At 54.7% G+C, this 23,534-nt stretch overlaps 1 protein-coding gene across 8 annotated transcripts in view; it reads right to left on the reverse strand.

The window, feature by feature from the left end:
- Nucleotides 1-3: 3 nt before the first annotated feature.
- Nucleotides 4-23,534, reverse strand: part of BCOR (BCL6 corepressor) — a 115,480-nt gene continuing 91,949 nt past the window's right edge. For 5 of the 8 annotated variants that reach the window (XM_058714627.1, XM_058714628.1, XM_058714629.1 and 2 more), the window contains exons 3-15: nt 22,958-23,036; nt 19,107-21,956; nt 18,379-18,432; nt 17,706-17,892; nt 11,599-11,859; nt 10,871-11,215; nt 9,945-10,270; nt 9,386-9,640; nt 5,020-5,186; nt 3,323-3,468; nt 2,781-2,858; nt 2,404-2,560; nt 4-1,198 (exon numbers count right to left, since the gene is read on the reverse strand). In XM_058714627.1, the coding sequence (XP_058570610.1) occupies nt 907-1,198; nt 2,404-2,560; nt 2,781-2,858; nt 3,323-3,468; nt 5,020-5,186; nt 9,386-9,640; nt 9,945-10,270; nt 10,871-11,215; nt 11,599-11,859; nt 17,706-17,892; nt 18,379-18,432; nt 19,107-21,956; nt 22,958-23,036 (5,197 nt within the window). In that variant the 3' untranslated portion in view covers nt 4-906. The remainder of the gene's footprint in view (nt 1,199-2,403; nt 2,561-2,780; nt 2,859-3,322; nt 3,469-5,019; nt 5,187-9,385; nt 9,641-9,944; nt 10,271-10,870; nt 11,216-11,598; nt 11,860-17,705; nt 17,893-18,378; nt 18,433-19,106; nt 21,957-22,957; nt 23,037-23,534) is intronic. The other 3 variants (XM_058714631.1, XM_058714632.1, XM_058714630.1) reach the window with 3 other exon arrangements.

The raw sequence follows: 23,534 nt of genomic DNA on the forward strand, positions 1-23,534 counted from the left end.
TGCTCCAATTTTCTCCTTTCCGCAACAGGTTTATTGCCTTTTAAGAAAATTTTTGTAAAATATAAATACAAAGGCAGAGAATTTACTTACAAAGTTAAAACACAGATTTCAAACATAAACACACAATTCAGAAAATTTTAGTTTTATGTACATTTCCAAGCAACCTCGACATTATTATGTTAGTTCTCAATATTTTACAGGGTACAGAAAAAAATAGCTCAGTCTTCTTTAAATAAGAGCATAAAATGTTTAAACATATAAACAATCCGGTTTGATGCGTGAAAACTAATTTCACAGCTTTTTAAATTAGGATATAAAAGTTTCATACAATTAGTTGTTGTGTGTGGATATGGTTTGAATTTATATTACACACTACCGGATTACATCCAATAGCATTGACCTGGCCCGAGCAGGTACTCTGTAAACAAAACATAAAGGTACAACAATTGCCAAGCTCCTTCACCCAACTCACTCCCCGAAACCAGCCGCGTGGCTCGGACCACACTCGCAAGAGTCGTGGCCTCCGACGAGGGAGCTCTGTGTGACGTCGCGTCAAAGTGTGGAACTCCGTTTCCTCATTGTTTGTTTTCTCCTTAAAAGAGAAATGGAACAAAACAAACAGTCCCAGTAAAAACGAACGTATCCCAAAGCGTGTGTGCATCGAAACAGTAAAGAAACGTTAGAACAACTTCATAAAAACTGACGGAGACGTTTAAAAAGAAAAGAACGACGACAGCAACGAAATCCGTGTTTTCTAAGTCCTTCTGACTGGAGCCGTTTCTCTTATATAAAGAAGAGATATTTTCGTATGTAATAGTGTCCTTTCTTTACAGAAATAGTCGTATTATGACACATATGCACAAAGATTAACACTATACCACACTGTACATGGAGGGCCCGGCGAGCTCACCAGTAGTCGTCCGAGCCCATGTCGCCGGGGTGGAGCCACTCCATGGACGAGCCCAGCAGAGTCTGAAGCTCGCTGGTGAACTCCACCAGGTCTAAGAGCTCCTTGCTTTCGGGGTTAAAGGCTTCCAGGTCTTTGGAGCAAGAGAACAGGAGACTTGCCGAAACTTGCCGGTAAAACTCTGCCTCTGCGATGGTGACGATTTCCACATTTGGGAAGTTGCACCGGAATATGCGGGAGGACATCTTCAGTTTCTTGAGCACGTCCGAGAGCAACAGCCAGTTTCGAGGCCTGCGTGTGAGAGGGGAGAGTGGTTCGAGGCTGCGGCCAACTTAAAAGCGTTCCCCGCTATTCCCCGCACCCCACCCTCCAAGGAGCCGAGTCCCTGGGCCAGGCCAGCGGTTACTTCTGCTCGGACACCGCGGCCCCCGCCCCGGGTCTCACCAGCCCTGCGACATCTACTTTTACGCGGCGACAACTCTGGACTCGGCTGGATTTAGGAAGAGACCGTCTAGAGACGATTTAAACGGAAGCAGGGACCGCACCTCTGGAAGAGCCTTCTCTTGGGAGGGGTGGGGATCTCAGTGCTGCCAGAACCTTCCAGGTGAAACACCTGCTCGCTCAGCTCTGGCCACACCTCGGGTCACCACTCTCCAAGGGAGTGCCTCGCTGCCGTCACCGCGGGAAGCCTTCGGTCTCCCAGCCTGACAGTGATGCAGAGGCCTCTTTGGTCTCTCGTCTCCTCCAACCCCCATGAACGGAGCAGCGTTAGACACCCAGAAGGCTGGCTGGCTTTCTTCCCCCCTCCCCCCACCCCTCAGTGCTTTGGGGAGTGACGCTTTTGAGAGGGAAGGTGTTACATTCCTTCTGTACACCCTGCCACGCTTTGTGATTTCTATTACTAATAAAATGTCACTGTAACAGCATACGTGAGGAGGATGTTACTCATTAAGCACCTCTGTCAACATTCAGCAGAACAGTTTCCTGACGTGTACGCACCCCCCGAGGGATGGGTCAGTGGCAGCTCAGTGGCCTGGCCGCGGGGGGCAAGACTGGATCTGACCAAATCTGAGGACACACGAGACCCGAGGTGCCCTGGGACGCTTTTTCCAGTTCACACGAGAAGGGGGCATATGGGTATAGGCCAACAGACCTCAAAGGCCTTGGAAGGTCCCTACGGTGGCCTGTTGGAGCGGGGCAGGGGCGGGACGGGGCGACTCCTAAGGAGGACCCCTTTCCAAAGAGTTTAGTGACCCAAGGATCCAAGTTGCGGACTCTTCTGTGAAGTTCCAATCACTGAATTCAACGTCCCTTGGGCTCCACGGGTGCTGTGTTCCCAACCTCCACGCCTTTTCTGGGAAAGGCCTGCTGTGGGCTTCGTGGGCTTTGAGGAATCCACTCACCTACCCACCCACCCACCATCTGCTTAAAGGCGTCTCTAACTCCTGCCTCCGAGCAGCCTAACTAGTCCACGAGCACGTGATGGCCATGCTCACCCCTGAGCGACGGACACTTGGATGTTATAACACGGTAAGAGGGGGCTTTCTGAAAACTCAAATTCAAACACGTCGCTGTAGGCCTCATCGTCGTCATCCTGGTCCTCCGGCCCCGGGGGGTTTGCCAAAACGTCATATCCGCTTTCATCATCTGGCTCTAATGCAGGGCAAACGAGAGAGAGAGAGAGAGAGAGAGAGAGAGAGAGAGAGAGAAATCAATAAGCCACCGCGAGGTATCAGCTCTTGTCGAAAGAGGACGCCGTGAAAAACTCTTTCCCAAGTCGGCCCTGCTCATGGCGCCCACTGCCCACCGCCCCTCGCCCACAGCACAGAAAACTCCTTCACTTCCCACCGAACCGGAAGGAACAACGGCTCACCGCACACAGCGCTGCCATAGAACTCCCAGGAGCCATTGGAATCTTCGTCACTGCGACCCTGTAGGTCATTTAAATAATCTGGAGGGAGAAAACCAAGATAAAACCCGCTGGGGAGAATCAAATGCTGGCTGCTTTCGGGGGCATTTTACCGTCAGGCCTGGCATGCGACTTCCCGGCTATCCCACAGCGCCCCCTTTGTGCCCTGCTTCCAACACCCGGTTCTCTGCCACATCAGACCAGGACCTGCATACCTGTCCACCTGCCTTCCGGACAGACGGGCCACCCTCACTGCCCCTGGAGCCCACCAAAAAACCTAGACGGGCCAGCTACGCATTTTCTCAGCCCTCGCAAGCAAATTAAGAGCGTGTATCTTGTCTTTGAATTTCGGATCCCTTCTCTGATAGACTCACTTTCCCCAGGAAGTATAACTTAAGGTAAACGAGGGTGGGCCCCACGACTGAGTGGTATTCCCTGGACAGAAACGCGCGAAGAAGCCATCTCAATGGTTGAGTAATAAGCCCACGTCTTGAACTCTGTCGTACCTGTTAAAAACTTTTCCATAAGCTCGCTGTGGGTCATTTTCATGATGGTTCTACCTGAGTACGTAGCCAAAGTGGGGTCAGCACCATAAGAGAGGAGCAAACGGACGATTTCCAAGTGATCGTTCTCGACGGCATCGTGGAGAGGTCTAGGAGAGACACGCGGCGGGATTACACGTGTGCTTGCCTCTGACAACATGCAAGACTGGATATGCGCGGGCCAAGCTTCCTGGGGGGGGGCCATTTCACCAAGGTGTGCGCCTGCCTCTGCCATTCCGGACTGGGGAACTGAGGCACCGTGAGTGGCCCGAGGTTAAGCAACGAAGCACTCTGTTGTGATTTCTGTACTTAACCCCTTACAAGGCAGGTGAAGGGACACATTTCGGGCCTAATTCTCAACTGCAAGTCTATTTTTAATCCAGGACTCCAGGAGGAACTCAAGCCCAAAGGAAATCATTTTCAATGAACTTAAGCAGTAACAGACTGGAAAATGAGAATTTATGGGGGGGGGGGGTAGGGAATCGCACCATTATGGAAGCCAAAACACAAAGCAATTGTTATACCATTAAAAAAAGAAAAAAGAAAAGCTTATTCCTTTTTTTAAATGTTTCTTTTTGAGAGAGAGAGAGAGAGAGAGAGTGAGTGTGAGTGGGGGAGGGGCAGAAAGAGGGAGACCCAGAATCTGAGGCAAGCTGCAGGCTCTGAGCCGTCAGCACAGAGCCCAGCGCGGGGCTCGGACTCACAAACCGCGAGATCGTGACCTGAGCCAAAGTCCCAGGTGGCCCAAGCCTACTCCTTTTTTCAAAAAGAAACTAGGTACGAAGTGGAGCCTTTCCTGAAAGGCGCATGTCAGCAGCTTAGAGATCAATGATCAAACCTCTGGCCCAGAAGCAGAGTCCCTGGGGTGAGACCTTGGGAGGGTACACACTCTTCCGGCCGGTGTCCACTGGGGTCAGGCGGTTGCCCGCAGTCCCGTCCTGAGGGAATGCTATTTGGAAATCACGAAACACCAAATACCTTTCAGTTTTGCTAATTTTATGCCTGTCAGGAAAGCCCTATGCCCCGCCTCCTGGTGGCATCCCATGCACACAACCAGGAAGATGCTTGGGCTGACTCAGACCTGGGCCTCTGACCAACAAACCGAGGTCAAGGGCAGGGTAGGGGACAGGCCTGGGGATGTGAGTGGACAAAGCGGGTCCTACGGAGCCAGTGGCCTCTGGCCCTCTGTCTGTACTCCTGGGACTTTCAACTCACGTGTATTTTAAATACAGTGCTTTAATACATGCTGACATGGGGCATCCGACTTCGGCTCGGGTCATGATCTCACGGTTCGTGAGTTCGAGCCCCGCATCGGGCTCTCTGCTGTCAGGGAGGAGCCTGCTTGGGATCCTCTGTATCCCTATCTGCCCCTCCCCCACTCGTGCTCTCCGTCAAAAATAAAAGACACGTTAAGAAAAACTGCTGACAATAAGTCCAGGGTCTTCAAAGGCAACACCTGCGATTATTCGTGAAGGCTCCGACATTTTCAGGGACTTCTGTCCAGGGGAACGTTACTAACTGTTAACGTTCTATCTAAATTTGCCAGAAAGGTCTGTTCCGTTCCATTCTAGGACTCTGCCGTTCACTTGCTTACGTATCAGTCTCTATTTATCTTTCCTTCTGGGGGTTTTCCACATCCCCTGAGAACCACCGCCACTGACCTGGTTCCGTCCTGGGCACTGCAGTTGACGTCCGCGCCATATTCAAGGAGGTGTCGCACGATGTTGAGCCACCCCCTGGCACAAGCTTCGTGCAGGGCACAGTAACCCGCGTTGTCTCGATGGTTCACGTCACAAATCTTGTTCTCCAGGCAGTACAAGACCACTTCCTGCGGGGAGAGGGGGAGAGGGATGCCGTCGTCCATCATCGCACGGCGAACCTTCCGAGGGTGACCTCTCCAGAGCCCGTCAGTGCCTTCTTTCAAAGGCACACCCCCCCGGGCCCGAGAGCCACCACGGGGTGGGCAGACGGTGGACGTGTCGGTGAGGGGGCGAGGGCATGTGTGACAAAGATTGAACGGGCCCATTCAGTAGGTGGTAGTGGAGAACAACGCAAGTCTGGATGAAAGCATGGACGACCGACGCGCAGAGATTAAATCAGCCGGAGAACATTCCTTCACGTAGAGAGGGAGGGGGTGGCCGGTTAGGTTAGCCAGGTCCTCCCACGCTCCCGCTTGCAGGGTAAGTAGGGTAAAAGAGACACTCTTTGCACCACAGAAAACATCAAGAAGGGACACGAAATTCTTCAAACAACCCCCGCCCTATATGTCACCTCGCTCCACCCGCCTCGGAGCAGAATCGATATGATATTTACGGATTTACCGAAGTTAAAGATGAGCATCCGACATACCACACACTGCCGCCTACGCGTCTCAAGAACTAAATAAAACAAGTCTACCCTTCCCCCTTCGAGGAAGGTATTCTGTGTCAACGGTTTGCATTAGAATCACTGTTATTAATCTGACTTCTTTGGTGTATTAAAATATTAATATGAACTGCTCCCGGTAAGCAGAGCAGTAATTTATTCAGTGTTTTATTACCTTGATTAAGAAAGTTTTCAAACACACGGAACAGCATTTGCCACCAGAAAACACACTACACTGTTCTCCTACAAGTCATGTCCAGCAGAGAGCCGTCAGGTTCCGAGAGCTGGGGGTAGGCGGGGCCTGCGCACACGTGGTCTACTTGGTAAGAGGGAGCTGGCTGGGGTCAGAGCAGGCCTCCCGGTGACAACTTTTAAATAACTCATCTGTTAAACCTCAAACAGGGGTCATTCCAGCCGCCCACAGATGTAAGGTGGGGCCTGAAAACCTTTCGTGGCCTTTCTAGGACCCATCAATCAAAAGCGACCGCTTCCTTGGGAGCTGACCGGAAGGTTCCATATGCTCACCCTGGGGACCTAATATCACACGCTGGTAAACCTGGCCGTCGGGGCCCTGCTGCTTCAGGCGACTGAGGCAGCTCCCTTCCAAAACAGGAGGAGGAAGAAAGAAGGTGTGCCCAACAAATGAGTGTCTTCGTTCAGACCCTAACCTGCCAGGAAGCCCACAATCCTCTGGGCTCCCAGGCCGTCACTAGCCAGACTCGAGTGGACGGCTGCAAGCTAATGAGTTGTGTGCCCCAGCCAGGGAGAGGCCCCATCACGTGGCTCTGGGATCAGGTCTGAGCACCACCGCTGTGCACAGATCAATTTACCCTCGGCCCGGCGGCCTGCCTGGTGTCCTATCAACCCAGGGTTTATTTGCTCTGACAACTATGGCCTTCACCTGGAAACCTTTGTCGCTACTGGACGGATCCGAGGGTACCTAGAAATGAAAGGACAAAGCTGATGGGTAAGTCAACCCTCTTTTCCTGGAGGGTGGTGGGGAAGGCAGTAGTAACCCGACGGCCAGGTCAAACTCTTTGACATGGGCTGCCCCAACTGAGCTGTGTGGCTATCGCTGTTTACAAAGGACTTCTCCCTCTCCCCAAATGAGTATGTCATCTGTTATCCCGTGGTCATCTAGGAGACCTCAGGAAGGGAAGGCGGTGCTATTCTCGTTCAACACTCGGGTTTCGAAATAGAGGTCCGGAGAGGTTGGAGCCCAAGTTCAATTCACATGAAACCCTAGACCTATAGCTCCAGTCTTTTGGTACCTGGTCAGCTAGGAAGATTGAGAAGGCCCAAGAGGGCCCCTGCGAGGGGGGTGCAATCGTGCTGTGATGAGCATCCCATCCCGACGCCAGGCTCTCTCGGTTACGGGGTCGGTCGAGCAGGCTAACCGCTCTCTCTTAGCTGGGACGGCGGCGGCCTCTAGGCTGGCCACCGCTGTCACCAACAGAGACAATGGTGAAGAGGCTGGGCAAGTTGGTGTCCCCAGTACGGTTCTTGGTTTATTTTCTACACTAGAAATGGGACTGTTTGAAGGGCAGCCCCCCCATTTCCAAACAAAATCAAACTGTTTTTGTTGGACAATTCTCTGTTAAGCGGCTATAAGCCGTATGCCATTAACCGCAAAATGTAACCATAAAGGCCATAAACCCGACATTGTTAATTAATTAAATGCCTCATTAACTTTTTTAAAAACATGATTTATTCAATTCATAGAAAATTTAACCATCACCACTAAACGCACAAGCATGTGGTTGCACATTGGCATTTTAGCCTAAGAAACAGAAACCTTTTTACCGGAAGGGAAAGGTTTGAACGTCTCTGGCCATGCACGTGGTCTATTTAACACAGAGGGTGCTTCTGAACCTTAAGAACCAGATAAACACAGCGCAGAGCTTGGACAGCCTTTTGCTTACACATAGTATGTCCAGCTCAGCAGAAAATGACAGTGGGAAAGACTAACTTCAGGAAGGCCTTCCCAAGTCAGTGCCTTCGTGAAACACACCTTTACGGGGTTAAACAAATTGTCCTTCACCTTTCAAAGTTTTAGCCCACCACATCTAACTGGCCGTCATCGCAACATTTTAAGTCCTGCCTGAAGAAATCCTGGGAAGTTGGAAGTTAAAAGTCGGTAGTTAAAATGTTCAGCATCCGAACCGCTGATCTGTGCAAATTACATATTGAACTTCACATGTGAAGGGGCGACAAAAAACCCCGGTTGTCCTGACATAAACACTTCTACGGCTTCACGTGCCATCGAAGGCCCTTTAGGTAGCTTACAAACGTCTGGATCAAGTAAGTGCTCCTTGGTCCAGGGCTCAAACCCACTGGTTCCACGAAAACCAAAATGCAAACTTCCTCAGAGGACCAACCAGGGTCGGTCCCTGGTCTGAAAGGGAGACTGGTGGAAATGTCAAGATCAAAGGTGAGGCTGGGAGCCCCGCCCTCCACCGAGGGGTGGAGCCCGCTGCCTTCCTGCTCCCCCTCCAGCCCTCAGGTGAGGCTTCCTCTGGGGCCGCCCCGTGGGTTTCACCTTCCCGAACTAAAAATCATCCCAGAGAGCTTCCTCCAGGTAATCTGGACATCTCCAGAAAAGACACGACCGTACAAACGACAGCACATTTCACCAACGAGCAAATGGGACAGGGGACGGGCTGGCTTGGGGTCAAGGCAGTCACACCGACAAGGCCATCCCCCCCCCCCCCCACAACGGATGGAAGCACAGAGCTGGTCAGGGTGTGGGGGCCAGGACTTCGGCAAATCCCGGGAGCCCCCGGCAGAGCCCTGCCACCATAGCCCTTGGCCACACCTCCAAGCTCCACACTCCGTTTTATTTTCACCATTCAACTCCCAGAGGGCTGATGCCAGCATAAAAAATGCCTTTGCCCTGTGGGCTATTACATCACAATTTCATCTGACAAGTGTGGTGGGGGAGCCGCACAGGGCAGAGGGGGTCATCTATCTCAGAGGGCAGCTCCGACGTAAGCCAGTCTTGGAGAGGAGCAGGGTGGGGGAGGGGGCAGTGAGTCTTAGGCCTGAGTCCCGCTGCTGCTCCTCCTCCTCCTCCTCCTCCTCAGCAGCCCTCAGGCTCCCTCGCCCTCTCACATAAAAGACTCTTCACTCTTCGGGTCCGCCCCCCTCCCCCACCAACCCCCTACCCCTGCCCAGACATTTCCCGCCCCGCTCCCCACAGGGGCACCACTTTGCCCGAGAAACAGCGCAAGCAACCCAAAATAGAGCTAATAACTTCTCTCCCCCTTGCTAATCAGAATCCAAAAGGGCTCATTAAAATTCCCCCAGTCGCCAAGCCCTGGGTTATGTCAGATTTTATATCAGAGATAAGTGAGCGAGACTGGAGGATGCCGAAGCAGCCTACCTGCCTGAACACGAACTGAACATCAGAGAGGCCTTTCTTTTCACATGGCGATTGAACAAGCCAGCAAAGAGTCGGAACGCGAGTGGGGCTAATGCAAACATCCTGCTGGAATACCCAGCCCAGCCCCTGATGGGGGAGGGGAGGGGCGCTGGGCTCCGAGACCCTTCGAGACCCTTCGAGACCCTGCCCGGCTCAGCCAGGGCACCTCCCCCACCCCCACCCCAGCCTCGAGGAGCGACAGCCCAGGCTCTTGGAATCCGGGCACCCCCAAGGACACTCACCTCGTAGCCAAGCCGGGCTGCCCGCTGCAGGAGGGTCTCGCCTGCGTTCTTATTGACAATAAGTCTCCGTGCTTCTGGCGGCATTGGGCGCGACTGGGTGGTCTCGGGAGGGGAGCTTGAGCGCGGCAGCTGGGAGGACTGGGAAGCCGGCAGCAGTTGTTGCAAACGGTCGAAGGGCTTCTGGTCCTGCTTGGCTGGTGACAAATCGTAGTCGGAACTGGGCTCGGGCCGCTTTCTGAACCTCCGGACGGTCACCTATCACAAAACCAGGCAGCGCTCGTGGTTAAGCCGGCCTTCCAGCACCCGCGTCTCTTCCCCTCCTCCCCGCAAGTTACAAACCCGAGTGGGGGAGGCACTTTCCCCTCTCCGTTTGTTTGGGGGAGGGGGGCTGTGGAGTGGAGGGAGGCTGGGGGGAAGGGTTTCATTCTTAACTAGTTTGAAACTTGGCCACCACCCAGGAGACGTGGCCCCTAGGATGGGGGAGTGACGTTTTGGGAGGGGAACCTGGGAAAAGGAAAGCTTTGTCCCCGGAAGCCGAGAAGCAGGGGGCAAGAGGTACCTTGCCGTCAGTGTTCTCCACATAGTAGTCTCCGGTCAGCGACAAGCCCTGCCTGGGCTCCGGAGGGATCAAATGCTTGGTTTTGCACAGTCTCTTCCCGGATGGTTTCTCGCTGTTGTCGGTGTATTTCTGCAGCAGGGAGGCAGCCTGGCAATCTTCTTCTTCGTCTGTGCACAGCACATCTGTCTTCTGGCTTTCTTTAATTTTCTGCTGTTTGGCAGGCGGCCTCGAGGCTGGCGCGCAGCTTGGCGGAGGCTGCTTTTTGCCGCTTGCATTGGTGGATGAAAGGCTCTTCATGGGCGGAGAGCCGGAGAACACAGGCAAGCCTAAATCCGGAGGGGGTGGCGGGCGGGAAGGAGGGAGGGGGAGAAGAAGCAGGCGTTACACGGTTGTAGCCGGTGCGGAAAGAAAAGCCCATTGTTAGCACTGATCACTGGAGCGGCTTCAGTTTTTAAAGATATACCAATTATGTTTCCAAAGCATTAATATTTTAATTATCCCACATTCAAACGGCAAATAGGTTAACCCACGAAACGCCAAGCGGCAAGTTTCTCCGGAGGGCCGGGACAAGAGGGCACAAGCCAGCCCTTCCCGGATCTGCCACCCCCAACCCGTAGGGGCCTGGGTGCTCAGCACCTAGCGATCGGCCACAGTCTGAGGCTGCGACCGGGGTGCTGGCGGGCCCGCGGGGTCACCCAGACTTGCCCTTTCTGCCCAGCCATGGGCCGGGTACAGCAGCCACCCTCCCGAGCTCGTCGCTATACACTCCCCCAGGGAAGTGGGGAGGCTGGAAGGACCTCCCGAGAGAACTCCCCGCCCGCCACATCCTACATCCTAGTCAGTCCATTTTCTATGGCGCCCTTCCCCAGGCAGGTGATCCACCCTCCGCGAGCGGGGCGGGCGGTCACGGGGTGGCCTCCGCGTACCTTGTTCGTTGTCACTGGATTTGAGGGACTCCTCCGACCAGCTTCTGTTGCCTTTGGCCTCTGCCCTTTTCCTGCCAGGTTTCTCTTCGGGGCTGTTATTGCCCTGGGCAGTGACCTCAGGCTGAACTGCCTGGGTCACTTCCTTCCTGCCCTGCCGGCCAGGTTTGCTCTCTGCTGCCGACACCTGCTGCTCCCACCGTTCTCTAAGGTGCAGCAAGTGGCGTTGCTTTTTAGGATGGAGCCCTGTTAATTCAATGCACACCTTCAGGTTGGTCAGCTCACTATAATGTGGGTCTTCTAAGTAGTTAGAGGAACTGTTTGTCATTTCCCTCTCAGGCCAGTCATCTAATGGAGAAATAACTACAAATTAATCAACAAGCCCCCTGGGGAGGGGGGGGAACAAACTGTCTTAAGCATCACTAATGGGGGGTGGGGGAGGGGAGGGGAGTGGTCACAGCCTCTGCTCGAGGGCTGTCACCAAGTCTTGGGAGGGGGCCTGTTCATCTTTGGCCGTCTTGGGGCTGGAGCTCCTGCATCTGGCTTTGGGGCAAGGGTGAGCGGCTTCCCCAGGGCTCCGGGGTGGGAACGGGGGGTGGGGGTGGGGGGGGGTCTCCACTGCTCCGCATTAGGACTTCCCCTGGGCGCCCTGCGGCCGGGGGTGCGCGGCACACGTCATGTCCGTCCACCTCTGGCCGCGTGTGCAGGCAGTCGAAGCCGACCGAGCTCACCTTTGGAGACCCGTCTTCGCTTGGCTTTCAGCAGAGGGTCCTCCGGCAGGTCTTCCGCTGCGGTCTCGGTGTGGTTGCTGTCACCTGAGACTTTGCGCTTTCTGTCCAGCCGGAGGGTGGGGCTGTGTGGCATGTCCCCGGCCGCCTGGTCGGCGGGGGGCTCGCTCTCAGGCTGCCTGTCCACGAAGTATTTCTCCACGGGAAGATCTTTGTCCTCTGGCGCTTCAAAGGGATCGTGTTTGTTTCCAGCACTGTATTCGCCTGGCGGACGGGAGACAGGAATACGAGGAATGAAGGCCCGAAGGTCACCACGGGAAGGTAGGACCTCCATGCCCACGGTCGTCTGCCACCAACAGACCGTTCTTTGGAAGACCGGGGGCCTCACGCGTTGGCGGCACAAAACCCGCAGAAATACAACGTCTCAAAAGGGAGGCACACACCACACTCGGCTTTCTCTTTCTACCTTTTTATAGTTGGGGCACAAAGAGAGTCGGGAGACGAGGCATCCTCACAACTTCAATGATGCTTAGGTCCCTTCCAGGGCCCTGTCCCGCGGGGGGCAGGTGACCCTGCAGCAAGACCCGACCAAGCCAGGGCTGACCCAAGAAATCTCTCCGGAGTCATTTGCTGAAGGCATTATTTTGAAATCAAAGGAAAGCTATGTAATAAACAGAACGAATAGCGCCGCCGCGTCATCTGCAGAAGGGACAGCAGCAATGTTCCCTTGGGTCGACAGGGGAGACGGGGAAGAGAGAGGGCTGGGGAAGGAGTGTGTTGGCAGGCAGGGAAGCTGGGGGACCAAGCGGGGAAGACGAGCCTGGGGAAGCCAAGGAGAGGCTTCCTGGTGTGCACACAAGAGTCAAAGGCAATTTCTTTTTTCTTTTTTTTAGGTTTCTTTCTTTTGGGGGGGGGGGGGGGGGAAGTGCAGAGAGAGGGGAAGAGAGAATCCCAAGCAGCCTCTGCACAGTCAGCGAGGAGGCTGATGCGGGGCTCAAACACTCGAACTGTGGGATCATGACCTGAACCGAAGTCAGACGCGTAACTGATTGAGCCACCCACGTGCCCCAGAAGGGTCAAAGGCAATTTCAAAGAACTCAACCTGATTACCACACTTCCCTCGGTCTTTCTGACATCTGCAGAGTGAAAAAAGGGTAGTGTTTTACTCCAACACCTGGGTGACACCATGCACACCCACGGGGACCCAACCTGGCACTCCTTCCATGCCTTCCTTCACACGCAAACATCTAGGGACATTCCAAACGCAAGGACCCGCCCCCTTTGGTGCCAACCTAGCACAGCCTTGGGGGCCTTCCCTTAAATCGGCTCGGCCCAACGTCACGCGCTGCTTTTGTTCCAGCCTAAGAAATGGCTCATCGACGGCTTTGGTCCCATTTCTTCTAATACCTGAATAGTTTTGTAACCATCACTGTGACGTTAAGGAGCGGGAGTTCAGTATCTCGATGGTAACACTGAGCAGAACTGCTCAAGTCCATTTCCACAGGAAGTCATAAACACACTCATCATATGCTGACCCCATTCCTCCTCCTTCCCCCCGCCTAGGCCACTTCAAATATCACTCCTGCTCCTGACCAGCCCAGATGGTCCCCTGATCAGACTTTCCTTGGGGGCATCGGCAGCATTCAGTGGCACTCCGTTGTGGGGGGTGTGGAGGGGGGGAATTTCACCCTGGCCTCGGCTAGCCTGAGCTGTCAATGGTGGAAGGACCTGCCCACGTGGGTCTTCTGTCACGGCAGTGTCCCAACACAAAGCTCAGTGGCGGCAGCAGGAAGCCCGCGCAAGCCTCTGACCCATGCTTCCGGGCGATGCAGCCGGGATGACCGGCGGACTGGGTTCGGCTCAGGCGAGCAAAGCGGACAGGCTGTGACTCGCACGCCTGCCGCGCTGTGACCCTCTTAACCGCTCTGGCGGTAACAGCGCTCCTTTACAACGCGGTCCCCCCTTCGGTTGTAAAGTGGGAATATTGCTTCGAGCTCTCCTCCCGCCGGTGAGCTGCCTCCCGGGGGTGGGCTCCATGAACAGCACGAGCCCAGCTAACGGAAAGGCCGGAGAAATCACTTTAACGGACGGGATGCCAAGACTGTCAGGCTAGGCTTGAGCGTTAGCCCTGTATGCATGAGATGTTAACATGTGAGCCCTCCTGGTTAACACCGTTTGACGTTCCTGGTCCAGCCAGCCTTCCCCGAAAGCCCCGTGGGAGGCGCTGGGGATCAGTGTACAGATATAAGGGCTAGCTCAAGAACCACCGTGTGCAATTTTAAAGTCAATTCAGTGTATCCGCCTCCCCCACCCTTAGGTAGGAAAGATGGTTCAAACGAAGTGGGCTGAAAGCAGGGGTAATCGGGGAGATGACAGCTGCCTTCTAGGGTCACAATCAGGCAGAAAAGCTTAGCCGGCGACCTGCGATGTGCCCCGATCGGTTTAAGCCTCTCTTCGCCCCCGAGTGCTTCAGCTTCTGCTTCCACATGTGACATCTTAACTGCAGGTCTCGAAATCACCTGCATCTGTTACGGGCCCTATCCGGCGAGAGAGGCGCGTCTTGCTCGGGGAGAGGGATTTCCGGGCGCGTTGGCCCCCGCTGCCAACTTCCCACACTGCAGCTCGGTTCTATTCTCCCCTACCTGGCCTTTCACCGTGTCAGCAGGCCGTGACCGACGGGAGACCTCGTCTCCCCTTCCTCGCCGAACGACAGCAGCCCTACAGGCGCACAACAGCCTTCCCCTTCACCCGCCAGGATGGGGAGCCGTGGTTCACTGAAATCGCCCACCCACGCAACGTAGCTGAGCTGCTTTCGTCCCCATTTGGCGAAAGGATCTTTCCCCAAACTAGATCCATCCATCCTTCCCACAACTCCCGAGCCTCTCAGGGCAAAGATCCCAATTCAGCCGAGGGAAACTGCCCCCCTACCGTGCCCAAGACCTCATGCGCCATGACCATACCCAGGCCAGTAATTAATAATCCTAAAGAGCGCCTGCCATGACTGCCCTAGATACACGTGGCCACCAGCTATGGGGGACATGTGCCATGTCACACACCTGATCTGCCGGGAGCTCCTCGATGAGACTATTCTAGCCCCAGCTGCCAGGATTACCCTTGAAAGCAAAGGAGATGGAGAGCCAGATACACAGGGGTCCTAACTACCCAGTCCACCACACGGTCCCTTCTAAACGTGGGAAGCTATGTGCTCTTGGTCATCTGATCCAAGCGGATGCGAATGTGGCTCTGTTGTTCGTGGTTTAACACTTGGTCCCTGCAGTGTGGTCACGTGACTCACGAACCATACATCCCATAATTTATCATGGTTGTGCCATAGCACCACCTCAAAGAAGCATCGCCATGGCAACATTTACAAGTCACCGTGGCAACAAAGCACCCTCGCCACTGTTGAGCCATGACCAGTCAGCCCTAAACAAGGTGGGAGGGTTCCCCATGATGGAAATTCCCTGCTCTGCAGATAACTGTGACACCTCAAGCAAAGGCTAACCTTGTGGAAACTTACGCCCTCCACAAAGAAGCATGGGGAATCGCGGTTTCAAACTGAGTGTAGTTCTTAAACATGCAGGCGGCTCGGCCAAAGAGAAGTTTCGTGAAGCCCTTTGACTGAGGCTTCCTCCAGTTCCTGCCCAGGCACGGCCACTGAGCAGGTCCTGGGTCTGCCCCAGCCAAGTGGCTGGCAAGGGAGACGGCCACTCCCAGTTCACGAGGGAAGGGACCAAGGTCTCCTCGTCCTCCCCGGCCCCCCCCCCCGCTTCGAAATGCCACTGATGGGAACCCTCAGCAAAGTTCCGAGCTTGAGAACCCGCCTAGGTCCTCTGTTGACCTTCTCAAATAAAAACTTAATTCAGCCACGCCTACTATCATAAAGCATAAATGAAAATCCCGGCCTCGGTGTTTTCAACTTAATTCACTCTTCTCAGGCCAGCCCCTCCCAACAAGTGCATACCGAGCGCCTGGGCGGCAGAGGCCACACAGGAAGCACCCACCAGGTTAGAAGCTCCTGGGGTCCGCAGGAGTGGGGGGCTGCTTTGGAAGAGGGACGGCATCTGGGAGGCATCCCGTACCTTCTTCATCACCCCTGCCTACCCCAGATCCCTGCCCCACGTCTCACGTGCTCACAGCTCCACCTTTGGCCACACGGACACCCGCGAGGAGAGAACCAACTGTGAAGCAGGGCCTGAGCCCACACGGGACATGAAGACACCTGCCGTCCCCTGGATGAGGAGATGGCAGCAAAGACAACCAACGGCTCTTCCAAGTTATTCCTCTTGACCAACACAAACCACAGGTCCCCCAGAAGATTGGGGACGGGGACCCACCTCCTTGGTCGCCGCAGTCTTTACAAGTGAGCCCCCCTCCCCCCCCCCCCCCACTCCTCTATCCCTTTCCTGCCCTCGGGGACGATTTAGGCCTTGCTGGGCCATGTCCTGGGTGCTCCAGGAACAGTATCCACTGGTCGGAGCCTGGACGGACTCAGGGGAGGGCAGAAGGGAGGCCTTTCGGAGGCGTCTGGGCTCTGCTCCCCATTGGCCTAGTCTGATGCTTGTCTCTAGGTTCCGCAGGAAAGATGAGGAGGGACATAAACTTCCCTGGGAAGACGGCCGGGGTGAGGCCGCTGCGATGTGAAGCCGGGTCTGGCCATCTGACTGAAAAACCAGACAAAGGTCAAGAAGACTCCGGGCTGGCTAATTTCCCACTCCCCTCCTCCGGCCTACCTCTGAGTGCACCCAGAGCAAAGAGGGAGTGTCGGGCGCGGGTAGTTCCCTCTCCTCAGAGAAGCACCTACCCATTAACTTGGCCTTGTCCACTTCTACAAGGTCTCCCTGAGAGATTTCCCCAAGAGCTGGCCTTATGAGGCACGTCAGAAAAAAAGGCAAGTTACCCAGATGCCCAGGGCGAGCACGCGCAAAGGGGAAGGCGTTCTCTGCTGCTTTACTCAGGGGTGGCCCAGACTCTCCAGGTCTGCCTATCAATGCCATGAGCGGGGGGGGGGGGGGAGTAAGGAAATCTTCACTCCAGGTACATCAGAGGACCCGCCACTGACTAGCCACCGAAACTCCCTTCTTTGAGACTCACGTGAAACAAACCGGTCCTGGTGGGTGGGCCTATCCAGAAACCTGGCCACAGGCCACTGTCTGACCCCAAGGCGGACTGGCGGGTGGACGGAGGAGGGGGCTGTGCCCCAGGCGGCGAGAAGCAAGCTCTCCTGGACCGCAAAGCCTCCCCAACTCCACCAGACGCCCATGAACCGCGTGTGTGCGGGAACGCCCCGCCCGTGACGTCCAACAGCGCAGAGCTCACACGATGCACCCGCCATCCCGGACTGTCCCGCGTCACGAGGGTTCTGCACCCATCGTCTACTTGACGTTCAGCCTGAAGCCCTTATTCACCAAAGCACTAGCTCTCTCTCCATTTTGCCTCCAAAACAGAACACAACCTCGGTGCGGTGGGAAGAACGCGCTCATTTACACCACGCCCTCGGATCGTGCCGTCGACATCTAACGACGGCAGATAAACCTGCCACAGAAAACAGTCATCTCATCTCTATGTTGCCTTCGCTCCCCGCCCCCCCGCCCCATCTCATTTTACCAAAACCACTGCTTTTGGAGGGGGAATACGAGACTGTCACTGGGTGTGTGTGTGGGGGGGGGGGGTGCCTCTGGCTGGAAGGATCATTCCACTGCTACCAGAAAGAAAGAAAGAACAGGAAGAGAAAAGAAACCCTATCTGTGCCTGCTACAAAACAGAACGTAACATACGTGCCACATTTACATCTCCCGCTGTCATTCTGCCGCTTATATCGTCCCAGGCTGTTACTGACTACAGGACCGGTGTTTCTCTGGAAAAGGAGAGGCGTCCCAGGAAATAATCGTCGGTAGGTGCCTCATTCCTGGATGCCACCACGGTCAAAAGGACAATTGGCCCTTGGCTCCCTCGGACGGGAAGGGCGGCCCATTTCTCTGAGCAACCCGCTGGACGTCGGGCCCTAGCCGTGAACTGCTTCCTGTCCCCTCCGTCAGCCCTGGGAGCGGTGGCCCGCTGTTCCCACCGACGCGGCCCCACACGTACGTAGGCTGCCCGGGTTTACTTACGTCTCTCATTGTCATTCTGGTCGGCAATGGCCTCTTCCAGGGCGACCGACTTTGGCTTTTTGTCCGGATTTCCTTTCAACCGCTCCCAGTCAGCGGGGCTGAATTTGCACACCTCGGAGTCTTTGGCTGTTGGGTGGCCACCTTCTCTCTCTTTCATTTCCAGCTCTGAGAAGCGCATCATTGCACGCTAGAAAGAGAACGGAGATGGAAAAAAAAAACCAAACACAACACCTTACCATAAACGCTATCTCGTGCGCCTTACCTTAAAGGAAAGTACGTTCAAAGAGAAGTTTGCCCAAAGCCAACCACAATTTATGATACAGCGGAGATATTTTAAGATGCGATAGATAAAAATTTATGAGTATCTGTACGTAAGCAATCGCACGTTCTTTACTCGTGAAGCCATATGTGTATAGGTATATATGTGCCGTGCATGTACATCCATACAGACACCACTGCATAGAGACATTCTCTTTCGAAGGTAAATAAAACAAAACAAAAACACAACGCAAAGAAAACAAACAAAAAAAAAAAAACACAACGGAAAAGAAAACAAAATGCACAATGAATAAAGACGACCATGGCCCACAAACTTCCCTTTGTATATTTGGAAATGAAATTTAACTCAAAAGGTTTATGTAAGATTCTAGTAATAAAAATTTGAAGAACTGACCTCACAGTAAGCAGCGGGGAGACATAAAATACTGTCCTCTTGTAATCCTTCCATCTATGTAATTAAAATGGGCACTCAATGGATCATTTAGATAACTTCATCCATTTTTATAAGCATAAACCAATTTTTTTCTTAACATTGCAAAAACAATTTGGCTGTATTTATCTTTTAATGAAAAGTAAAATATCTTAAGGAAATGCCTATACAACATCTATCATTCGCTAGCAAGTTAAACACATACTCTATCCCTTTAAGCGAGCTTTTTTTTTTTTTTTTTTGTGAGAGAAATCGCACGAATCCCACAGACATGCGGCTGTTCTACACCTCCACCAAGTCTCACATAAGGCATTCTCAGCGGCTACAGGTACTATTTGTTAACGTACAGTAATGGCAGAGAAATCAAAGCAACTGATAGGCAAACATCATGCGGTCTTTCGATATCCTTTGCGACAATTAACATTTCTGTTAGCAGCAGCCGAGTGGCGTTCCCTTAATATCATCTACAGAATAACTTCAAGTATCCAGACACGCGAAACCTCCTAAGAGCTACCGCTCACGTCCCCTTACTGGACACATTTCATACATTTACATTTACCATAAGCTCCATTAACCAAATCTGCCTGGCGTCCTGCCCTACCAAGCTCCCCCAATCCTCTTTCCACATTAAAAAAAAAAAAAGAACTGACAACTGGTAAGAGTTCCTGAGATTCGGGTGGGGGGGCGCTCACCTGCAGGGCCCGCTGCTCCCGGCTGAGCTGGCTGGAATCCGCATACAGTTCGGTAGTGACACACTTGAATCGGTCACCCACGTAACCGGCGGAGTTGGCGATTCTCTTTGCCAGCTTAGACGGCTTCGGTTTCAGAACTTTGCCATCGTTCGATTCCGCCTCATCGGCTCCATCTTTGGTATAGGTGGGGGTGACGTCCACACTCGGTGGGGCACTGCCCACGCAAAATGGTTTGGGATCCTCTTGGGTTTTACCGAAAGTCACAGCAGGGCCATCGCTCCCCAGAGTCGGCTCCAGGAAGGGAGTCGCCACCGGCATCCCCAGGTTCTCCTTGTTGGTCCCCGCTGGAACGTTCTCCTTGCTCAAGCTGAAGACTGACTGGCCCGGGGCCTGTTTGAACGCGTAAGCTTCGTGGAAATCACTGATGCGCCCCAACTCCTCTCTCAGGGCGATGAAGTCGCGGTGTGGCTGCAGGGCCGGGTCGGCCGGGGGCTTGGCGGGCTCGGCGCTCTGGCCCACGCTCTCCACCGCGAAGCCCGGTTTGGACCCGTTGGCGTCAGTTTTGGCCTCTGGCTCTTCGCGGAGAAGGTCTACGTAGACAAGCTTGTCGCTCTTGACGACCGTCTTCCCTTGACTCCAGCCGGGGCTCGGCTTTAGGTTCTTGTCGGCGGCGGCGGGGACGTCCGGGTGTAACTTCGTGCCGCTGGCTTCCAGCATCTCGGAAAACCGGTTCCGGAGCGTCGGGTCCTCATAGCGGGCTCTCTCGTGGGAGCGGGACCTCCTCTCTGGCTTCTCGTCTTTCGTGATCTCGATGGGCGTGTGAGGTATCAACATGGGATGCACCATGCCCAACCCCAGTGCGTCCTGGTAGGTGACAAACTCCGGCCGGCCTGTGGGCAGCCCGTAGGGCAGTCCGGGCTTTGGGGCCAGGTGCCCAGGAAAGAGACTGCCGTTGGGCAACAAAACCGGGTGGGGGTAGACGGGTCCCTTGCCGTGTAAGGAGAGGGGACTGATAGCAATGCCCTCGGGCGCTGGGTAAGGGAGGTAACTCCTGGGGTAGGGGATCGGTGGGGACCTGAAAGCCTCACTTGGAGACAGAAATATCGAGCTCGGCGGGAGGCCATTCTCGTTCGCTTTGAAGCTCGGCTCCGGGTTGCTGGCTTTGGCACCCTTGCTGCCGGTGCTGCCGCCGTGCTTGGCCGGCGTGCTCGGGGGCTGGCCCACGTGCTGAATGACGGACGGCGTGGTGTCCATGGAGCTCCTGCCGGTCTTGCAGCCGTCTGCGGTGGCATTTGGCGCTGGCGACGCGGAGGCTGGGCGGCCCGCGCTCGATACCGACCCTGCGACGTTGGCGACCACGGCGTCGGTGCCGCCCATGCGGGGACACGATGAACTCCGCTGCTGTGGTATGGCCCAGTCCAAGGCCTTGTTTTTCGGCGGCACGTTTTTGCCATTGTTCTCTTCGTTAGGGCTCGGCCCGGGCACCACCCAGGACGAGGGAGCCGTGCTAATGATTTCAGATCTATAGATAGCACAGCCGCTTCCGGGAGGAGATAATGTTTCTTTCGGAATCTCGCTTCCGGACAGCACTAAGCCGCTTCCAGCTCTGCTGTGCACGAGGACCGTGGGAGCCATCTTTTTCATGTGGTCAGCTTTGGAAGCATCGACATCTACCACTTTAGCAGACAAGTCGAGGGGCTTATCGGTGACGTCTTTGGTAACCGTCTGCTTCTCCAACAGAGGCGGTGAGCCCCCGTCTTTTCTGTCTTGACCTGCTGTTTTCCGGGGGTGCCCGGGAACCGGCTGGGCACTGTCGGCCCCTTCCGGAGTCTTAGGATACTTGCCGTTGGAGAGCCTGGCCGAGGGGAACTCGCTGCTGACCGTCATGTATGGCTTTGACAGGGTGACGGACGGTGACGTGGAGATCCTGGCGTAGTGCTTGTGAAATTCGGAGTAGGAGTCTGCAGTGGGCTGGGGGGGCAGGTGGACGCGGGGTGAAGGCCGGGGCGAGGGGGGCAACAGGAGGGCTGTGTCCCCGGGCAGGCCACTGGTGACCGCCTTGGCGGAGGGCACCCTAGGCTGTTTACTGTTCTGGATGTGGGGGTAGGCGTGGGAATCGACGGGGTTCCCGGGACTGACGCCCATCTTCCAGGGCAGGCTTTTGTCTGCGCAGTGGACCAGAGGTGGGATGGCCGGGGAGGCCGAAGGCGTCGAGAGCCTCATGGGCGAAGCCAGGGACGACGGGATGTGGGGACTGACGTAGTGAGGCGGCGGCAGGTAGAGAAAGCGCTCCCCGTTGGTGCAGACCGGAGAATACAGCGGCTGGGCCAAGCTGTAGGACTGCTGAGGTAGCAAGGCCTTGTACATGTTCAGTGAATACTTATTTGGCGAGTCAAGGAACGGGTAGATGGCTGGAGTGGCCCCCTCCATGTAGGGATTGACCCAGGGCAGCCGCAGGTAACTAGCACCATTGATGTTGAGAGGGCTCTGTTTGTCGCTGGCAGGCCTGTCCAAGCCCAGTGTCTCGGCTGTGGGCACAGCACTTTTTTGTATTCCGGGTGGTGTCTTATATATAGCACTGAAGCCGTTTGGGGGCTTTCCCGAGACGGCGGAAGCCTCCACGGTCTCGGGGGTGTTCGGTTTGAACTGCATTTCTGGATTTCTCTCAGAAGAGAACCCGAGACCACCCAGCGTGCTCGCGGCAGCCTCCCGACCTTTCTCGGAGCCCAGTCCGCACAAGCTAGAGTAGACGATGTTGCCGGGGACGCGAAGCCCTTCCCGGATCAGGCCAGTGCGGTCCATGCTCAGTGCTGCCAGGCCATCGATCCTATGACCAGTAGTGGCATCCACCTTTACGGAAGAACAACACGGGTGTGACTCGAGACGAGCATTCAAAGCGGCAGGGCCCATCCCGAAGAGAAACCGCCATCTAGCTCAATGTGCCATCATCAGCCTTGCCGTCTGAGCAGAAAGGGTTAAAAAGACAGGTCCCACGGGGTCTGCGACCCCCTGCCCACTTCTCCAAAGGCCTTTGCCGCCCGCCCGCCCGCCCGCCTTCTCACCTCGGTTCAACTAGTATCCTGAAAGCCTGTAAAAGGTTGATCCCTTTAGACTTGGGGCCCATACATTAAATTCAGTCATCTATTAACTCTGGAAAATTCACCTTCTCAGCAAAAATTCTCTGCTGCTACAGAGAGGACACCAGCTCCAGTCCTCTTAGCGCCGCCCCCCATGGGGTACAGACCTGAGCCTCCCAGGCCTGTTAGGTTGGGGGCGGGGGCGGTGCTTACCAGGTTGGGGTTTTTTTTTTTTTGGCTGGACGCAGGGAAGCATTATGATTTAACATAACAAGAAAACAATCTTCAGTGGGACAGCAGGGAAGGAGGACTTTGGCGGTCTCATTTCTAAATCAATAAAGAGGCCATGGGTCAAACTGTGGTTGTGTCTTTTGACTTCCTCTCCCTGCTGTCTGAAGACGGTTCTGTGTTTCATATTTTACTGGAAAAGCAAACCCTAAGGGTCTCCTTGGAGGCTGGAAATTTATCCAGCTCCAGGGAGCACTGATGTGGCACGCAGCTTATCGAAGAAAGGGAGGCACGCATCCCACCAGTCACTACACGGCTCGGACATAAGTGGCCAGCGTGGCAAAAGGAGTGCAAGGGCCAAGAAGGCGAGCGGAGAAGAGCTTGGGTGAGGGCCTGAGGAGGGCACGTTCTACTCAGCCCTGCCCTGAAACTGCCCCCCCCGCCCCCCCCCCAAAAGGCCCTTTAATGGCATGCAAATTAATGCACGATTGATTACAGATCACTGATATTCAGATAGCCCGTCAACAGAAGCCATTAATCTCTTACCACGTTGTGGTTCAAGGGATTCTCTTCCCTTAGTTCCAGTCTGGCCTTTGAAGCGTCACCATCATTTACAGGAATTTTCCTATTTAAAAGGACACACCAACTTCGTGAAAGCGTTCCTTGCTTAACGCATCTTTCCGTACGTAGAGGGCCCCAGGAGAGACCGGCTTCTAGTAAGCTCCATTTTTCAAACCGCCCTCACAAAAACATTCCTCACCAATGGCCCGCACTGAAAGTTGTCCCCAAATGGTGATTCAACTGGGCTGGGAGAAAACAAAGGAAAGGCAGGGCGCAACGGGGACGTGAAGTCACAAACACGTCCCCAAGGTGGAGGACGCAGAAATTAAGATCCTGTGCGACGTCTTCTCCCAAGAGGCCAAGTAGGCCATTCTGAGCTCTGCTGTGCGAGCAGACCCTTCCAGGTTCTACCTGAGGGCAGACGTTAGGGAGTCCAATGGCCAAACGCCAAAGTGGAAAGACACAACAAGGCCGTATCCATCACTTCTGCGTTCCTCACGAAGGCAGGCTTTTGAAAAGTTTTCCCCAAACAAAGTTTAGGGACCCTGTTCTACAACACCGG

Source organism: Neofelis nebulosa, chromosome X (genome assembly GCF_028018385.1).
Source record: "Neofelis nebulosa isolate mNeoNeb1 chromosome X, mNeoNeb1.pri, whole genome shotgun sequence".
Taxonomy (NCBI): domain Eukaryota; kingdom Metazoa; phylum Chordata; class Mammalia; order Carnivora; family Felidae; genus Neofelis; species Neofelis nebulosa.